Here is a 7,554-nt window from a genome sequence, read left to right as displayed (position 1 = left end):
TTTTTTGAGGCAGAGTCTTGCTGCGTTGCCCAGGCTGGAGTGCAGTGGCACAGTCTCGGCTCACTGCGCCTTCGCCTTCTGGGTTCCAGCGATTCTCGTGCCTCAGCCACCCAAGTGGCTGGAATTACAGGCCTGTACCACCACATCCAGCTGTTCTTTGTATTTTTAGTAGAGATAGGGTTTCACCATGTTGGCCAGACCGGTCCCAAACGCCTGACCTCAAGTGATTCACCTGCCTTAGCCTCTCACAGTGCTGGGATTACAGGTATGAACCACTGCGCCCAGCTGGTATGCTGAATTTTATCAAATGGTTTTTCTGCATCTATTGAAATGATCATATGGTTCTTGTCCTTGATTCTGTTGATTTGATAGATCATGTTTATTGATTTGCATATGTTGAACCATCCTTTCATCCCTTGGATGAATCCCACTTGGTCATGGTAAATGATGTTTTTAATATACTGTTGAATTCAGTTTCCTATTATTTCATTCAGGATTTTTGCATCCATGTTCATCAAGGATATTGGCCTGTAGTTTTCTTTTTTGTTGTATCCTTGTCTGGTTTTGGTATCAGGGTAATGCTGGCCTTATAGAATGATTTTGTAAGATTTCTCTCTCCAATTTTTTGAATAGTGTGAAAAGAATTAGTATTATTTAAATGTTTGGTAGAATTCAACCGTGAAGCCATCAAGTCCTGGGCTTTTCTTTGATGGGAGACTTTTTGTTACTGATCCAATCTCACTCTTTATTGGTCAGTTCAGGTTTCCTGTGTCTTCATGGTTCAGTTTTGATAGTTTGTGTATGTCTAGGAATTTAGCCATTTCCTCTAGGCTTTCCAATTTGTTGGCATACAGTTGTTTATAATATAATAGTCTCTTACAATACTTTGTTTATGGTATTAGTTATAATGTCTCCTTTTTCATCTCTGATTTGAGTCTTTTTTTTTTTTAAGTCTACTATAGGTTTGCTGATTTCGTTTACCTTTTCTAAAACATAATCTTTGGTTTTGTTGATCTTTTGTATCTTTTTTAGTCACTTTATTTCCATTCTTCTGGTCTTTATTATTGTCTTTGTTCTGCTAATTTTGGGTTTAGTTTATTATTTTCTAGTTCCTTCACATCAGGTTGTTTATTTGAGATCTCTCTACCTTTTTTTTTTTTTTTTTTTTTTTTTTGAGGTAGAGTTTCACTCTGATCCCCAGACTGGAGTTCAGTGGCACGATCTTGATTCACTGCAACCTCCGCCTCCCGGGTTCAAGTGATTTTTATGCCTCAGCCTCCCGAATACCTGGGATTACAGGCGCCCACACCACACCCGGCTAATTTGTGGTAGAGACGGGGTTTCACTCTGTTGGCCTCACCTCCTCACCTCAGGTGATCCTCCCGCCTCCGCCCGAAAGTTCTTGGGTGTGAGCCACCCACCTGGCCTGATTGTGATTTTTTTCTTTTTTTAATTTGTTCAGACTTGTTTTGTGGCCTAATATATGGTCCATCATGGAGAATGTTCCATGTGCTGATGAGAAAAATGTGTATTCTGTGGCTGTTGGAGGGAATGTTCTGTAAATGTGTGTTAGGTCCATTTGGCCTAGAGTGCAGTTTAAATACTATGTTTCTTTGTTAATTTTCTGTGTGGATGATCTGTCCATTGCTGAAAGTGGGATGTAGCATTCTCTGCTATTATTGTATTGCAGTCTATGTCTCCCTTTAGGTCTAATAATATTTGCTTTATATTGTGTGCACCAGTGTTGGGTGCATAGATATCTAAAATCATTACATCCTCCTGTTGAATTGACCCTTTTGACCTTTGTTTCTTTTTACAGTTTTTGACCTAAAGTCTACTTTATCAAAATATAGCTACTCCTCTTCTCTTTTTGGTTTTAATTTGCATGTATTATCATTTCTCATGCCTTCACTTTCAGTCTTAGTGTATCCTTACAGGTGAAGTGAGTGTCTTGTAGGCAACATAGAGTTGGATTTTGTTTTTTCATCCATTCAGCCGCTGTATCTTTTCATTGAAGTATTTAATCTATTTATATTCAAGGGTATCATTGATAGATAAGGACTTACACCTGCCATTTTGTTAATTATTTTCTGTTTGCTTTGCATGTTCTTTATTCCTTTCTTTCTCTCTTATTGTTTACCTTTGTGGTTTGGTGATTTTCTATAGTGAGAAGCTTTGATTTATTTCTCTTATTTGTGTGTCTGCTGTAGTTACTTTTTTTCTTCGTGGTTACTATGAGGCTTACACTAAACATCTTATAGTTACAATAGAGTGTTTTAAGCTGATAACAACTTAACGTTTGTCTCATAAAATATTTTTGACTTTTGCCCTCCCCCCAAACCTATACTTCTGTTGCTTAATTTACATCTTTTTATATTGTGTAATCCTTAACAACTTGTAGCTGTAGTTACCATTAACCATTTTTTACTTTTAACCTTCATAATGAGGATTTGAAAGATTATATTCCACAGTTACAGCAATGGAGTTTTCTGAATTTGGTAATTTACCTCTGTCGGTGAGATTAGATTATCATATGTTTTCATGATAGTAATTATGCTTTTGCTTCCAGTCAAAGCAACTCCCTTAAGCATTTCTTGTAAGGCTAGTCTGTTGGTAATAAATTCTTGCAGCTTTTGCTTGTCTGGGAAAGACTCCATTTTTCTTTCATTTCTGAAAGATAACTTTGCTAGTAGTTGTTATCTTTCAGCACTTTGAATATATTATCCCATTCTCTACAAGCCGTTCTTTCTTGGCATGAACAGGTTTTCTGAGAAATCTGTTGATAGGAACCTGCCGGATTCCCTTACATGTGACTTGATCCTTTTCTCTTGCTGCTTTTAGAATTCTCTATGTCTGACTTTTGATGGCTTTATTATAATGTACCTTGGAGAGAGGACCTCTTTGCATTGAATGGATTTAGCATGCTGTGAGTTTCGTGGATCTGGATACCAATATTAAAATATGTAACTATGACTAATAGTTGAGTGTGGTCCTAGTATACTTTGCCCTCAAATAGGTAAAAGTCCATGAGATTTTATTAAGATTATTGTATTCAATTATATATTGATGTACATAAATATTAAATGCTTTATTATAAAATTTTGAAATTAAAATAAGCATAGTTACAAGCTACAGTATGGCAAAATGCCTTTTTCTTTTTCACTCATCTTTTTTTTTTTTTTTTTGAGACGGAGTCTCGCTCTGTCGCCCAGGCTGGAGTGCAGTGGCCGGATCTCAGCTCAAGTTCCGCCTCCCGGGTTTACGCCATTCTCTCGCCTCAGCCTCCCGAGTAGCTGGGACTACAGGCACCCGCCACCTCGCCCGGCTAATTTTTTGTATTTTTTTTTAGTACAGACGGGGTTTCACTGTGTTAGCCAGGATGGTCTCGATCTCCTGACCTCGTGATCCACCCGTCTCGGCCTCCCAAAGTGCTGGGATTACAGGCTTGAGCCACCGCGCCCGGCCTTCACTCATCTTTTAGCATCATTGGGTTTTCTTAACTTGAATATATGATTTTAATTCACAAATTTCTTTTATTTAAGGAAAATAAATTTTTAGTGTTTGTTTTTTATTTCTCTTCCCTACCTAGAAACGATGGAAAGAACTTTCTAAGGAAGACTTATCTCCTGCCTTTGATCATTCACCAAACAAAATAATGACTGAAAAATACAATGGGAACAGAATAGGTCTAGAAGAAGAAAAACTGACAGGTGACCGATGTACAGGACTTTCCTCTAAAATGCAAGATACAATGGAGGAGAACAGTGAGAGGTAAGCTTTCTATAACTACATGCTGAAAGATGAGGCTTTTTGATTTTAAAAATAAATTTTATGGGACCAGGTGCCATGGGATTTCAGGTGTGTAATTTTTATATTAGGAAAACACAATCACACTTGTAATCCCAACACTTTGGGAGGCTGAGGTGGGAAGATCACTTGAGTCTAGGAGTTTGAGACCACCTGGGCAACATAGTGAGACCTTATCTCTACAGAAAATAAACAAAATTAGCTAGGTGTGGTGATGCGGGCCTGTGGTCCCAGCCACTCTGGAGACTGAAGTGGGAGGATTGGTTGAGCCGGGGAGGTCGAGGCTGCAGTAAGCTGAGATACCACCACTGCACTCCCAACTGGGTGACAAAGCAAGACCCTGTCTCATAAATAATAATAAATAATTATGTGGATATGATATATGATATGAAATAATATAGGCCCTTTTTTTATTGAATTAATATAACCTTTTTTTTTCTCTGTCACCCAGGCTGGAGTGCAGTGGCACAACCTCAGCTCACTGCTCCACCTCCTGGGTTCAAGCGATTCTCCTGCCTCAGCCTCCCATGTAGCTGGGATTACAGGCACCCACCACCACACCCAGCTAATTTCTGTATTTTTAGTAGAGAGAGGGTTTCGCCATGTTAACAAGGCTGGTCCTGAACTCCTGACCTCAGGTGATCCACCCGCCTCAGCCTCCCAAGGTGCTGGGATTACAGGCGTGAGCCACTGTGCCCGGCCAAAGAGCCACTGTGCCTGGCCAAATTAATACAACCTTTGTTTCTTACCTGAGGGTATTTGATGACAAAGATGTTCTCAAGGAGCTTTCAGCCAATACTTATAAATATAAACCAATTCAAAAATCCTTTGAAACAATCATTATTGAGTGTAAAAGTTAATATAATTAGGTGCTAAAATATATGGTATGGTACAGAAAGTAAGATGAATATCTGCCATTTGTACTATAGTTATAACATAACTGATAATATGCCTTTAATAAAACATTTAAACATGTAAGCTTAATTCCATTACTAGAGGAAGAAAAAGGCGTTTTTTAAAAAATCCATATGAATGTGGCATCTATTCAGAATTTTAAATTACAAATACATTTCTAAGACTGTCTGTCACAGATTAGGAAGCTGGTAACCTGGTATAAGTCACGTAGCAAAGTGAATGAGCTTTTTCTTTGCTCTGTCCTGCATCTCTGAATACCTTTTCTTCTTCTCTTTTTGCCAAATGTACTTCTTATTGTGGGGAATTTTATCTTGTGGTTATATTTGTTAGATTGGAATGAAAATAGTCAAGGTCTGCCATACATTATAGCTTCACTGCTCTATTTTCCTAATATAAAAATTAAACACCTGAAATTTTATCAGTGCTAATAACATATTCCAATACATAATACATGTATTATTATAGATTACAGTGGAAGAGTTTTTTATGATTTAGCAATGTTATTCCTAATTTTTGACTTCAGTAGTTTTAGACTGCAAAAGAAAGCATGATGTTTTTTGGTTCCCTTTTTCGTCTTAAATAGAATACCTTTAAATCAGGAAATAATAGTTTTAAATTACCTTTGCTTTTTCAATAATAAGGCTTTTAGATTCCTAGTGTTATTGCTTTTTTTCCCCCTTTTATCTAGTACTATCTGCAGAATTAAATGAAAAACAGGCTTGGTGACTAAAATGGCGTTCTTAGTATTTCAGAAGTGTTGAGTTTTAATCTACAAAGATTCAGACCAACCATGTTAATCCCAGTGAGTTAAATCACTCATCCAAGGTTGTGAATACAGAGGAGACTAGAAAAACCACTCAGGAGTTATAGAGTGATTGCAAAAGGCTGTTTTATGGGGTCTGTGTGTGTTTATGGGCCTGTACATGTGTTCACATGTGGTGGTGGTGTTTTCTTCTTTCCCTTTTTTCCTTTCCTGTCTGATAAATGAGACTGGTGCATGTTTGAAAGCAGAGAGAAAGTCCCAACAGAAAAGTAAGCGGAGAAGGCTGATTGCAAAAACAAGGTTACAGAAATAAAAAAGAGGAGGCCGGGCGTGGTGGCTCACGCCTGTAATCTCAGTGCTTTGGGAGGCCAAGGCAGGCAGATCACTTGAGGTCAGGAGTTCGAGACCAGCCTGGCCAACATGGTGAAACCCTGTCTCTACTGAAAACACAAAAATTAGCCAGGCATGTTGGCACACACCTGTTGTCCCAGCTACTTGGGAGGCTGAGGTGGAAGAATTGCTTTAACCCAGGAGGTTGCAGTGAGCCAAGATCATACCACTATACTCCAGACTGGGCAACAGAGCAAGACTCTATCTCAAAAAAAGAAAAAAAGAAATGTAAAAGAAGAGCATAGGATCAGGGGTGTGAAATAAAGGTTACTCTGAACAGTTTTATTTTTTAATCAGTCCCAGTATTTTTAATACCTATAGATAGCTTTGCATTAAAGATCCTAATAAGTCTTATCGAAAGAATTTCAACTTTTTTTTTTTGGAGTTTTTTTGGATGGAGTCTCGCTCTGTCACCCAGGTTGTTGGAGTGCGGTGGCGCAATCTTGGCTCACTGCAACCTCGGCCTCCTGGATTCTAGCAATTCTCCTACCTTAGCCTCCCAAGTCACTGGGATTACAAGCCCCCGCCACCACACCCAGCTAATTTTTGTATTTTTAGTAGAGACAGGGTTTCACCGTGTTGGCCAGGTGAAACCTCCTGACCTTGTGATCCTCCCACCTCAGCCTCCCAAAGTGCTGGGATTACAGACGGGAGCCACCACCATGCCTGGCCAGAATTTCAGCTTTCAAAAGAAACAGAACACAGTACTTTCTTGTATTCATTTTCATTGCTGAATATCCTCCAAAGCAGTGTTTTTCAAATTGAAGGTCAAATCACATAGTTGTGAAGTTTATTGGATTATAAACATTTTTTAAAATTATCAGCATATCAAAAATAATAACATGAATTTAACAGATGCTGGCGAGGTTGTGGAGAAAAAGGAAAGCTTAAACGCTGTTGGTGGGAGTGTCAATTAGTTCAACTATTGTGGAAGACAGTGTGGTGATTCCTCAAAGACCTAAAAACAGAAATACCATTCAACCCAGCAATCCCATTACTGGTCTACACCCAAAAGAATATAAATTATTGTACTATAAAGACACATGCGGCCGGGCGCGGTGGCTCAAGCCTGTAATCCCAGCACTTTGGGAGGCCGAGACGGGCGGATCACGAGGTCATTCCTCAAAGACCTAAAAACAGAAATACCATTCAACCCAGCAATCCCATTACTGGTATATACCCAAAGGAATATAAATTATTGTACTATAAAGACACATGCACTTATATGTTTATTGCAGCACTTTTTACAATAACAAAGAAATGGAACCAACCCAAATGCTCATCAGTGACAGACCGGAAAAGAAAATGTGGTACATATGCATCATGGAATACTATGCAGCCATAAAAAGGAATGAGATCATGTCCTTTGCATGGAGCTAGAAGTCATTATCCTCAGCAAACTAACACAGGAAGAGAAAACCAAATCCTGCATGTTCTCACCCATAAAAGGGAGTTGAACATTGAGAACACATGGACACAGACAGGGGAACAGCACACACCAGGGCCTGTTGCATAGGTGGGAGGTGATGGGAGGGAACTTAGAGGATGGATCAACAGGTGCAGTAAACCACCATGGAACATGTATATCTATGTAACAAACCTGCATGTTCTGCACGTGTATTTCATTTTTTTTTTTGGAGCAATAATGAAAAAAAAGAAAGTAATATAAAGAAATTTGT

General features: G+C 38.7%; 1 protein-coding gene across 1 annotated transcript in view; it reads left to right on the top strand.

The window, feature by feature from the left end:
- The window catches only part of PTPN2 (protein tyrosine phosphatase, non-receptor type 2), a 68,232-nt gene that overhangs the window by 54,394 nt on the left and 6,284 nt on the right, over nucleotides 1–7,554 (top strand). The window contains exon 7 of the mRNA XM_011936636.1: nucleotides 3,590–3,771. Within this exon, the coding sequence (XP_011792026.1) occupies nucleotides 3,590–3,771 (182 nt within the window). The remainder of the gene's footprint in view (nucleotides 1–3,589; nucleotides 3,772–7,554) is intronic.

Source organism: Colobus angolensis, unplaced genomic scaffold (assembly GCF_000951035.1).
Source record: "Colobus angolensis palliatus isolate OR3802 unplaced genomic scaffold, Cang.pa_1.0 Scaffold155, whole genome shotgun sequence".
Lineage (NCBI taxonomy): Eukaryota > Metazoa > Chordata > Mammalia > Primates > Cercopithecidae > Colobus > Colobus angolensis.
This window is presented reverse-complemented; position numbering and strand designations above follow the sequence as displayed.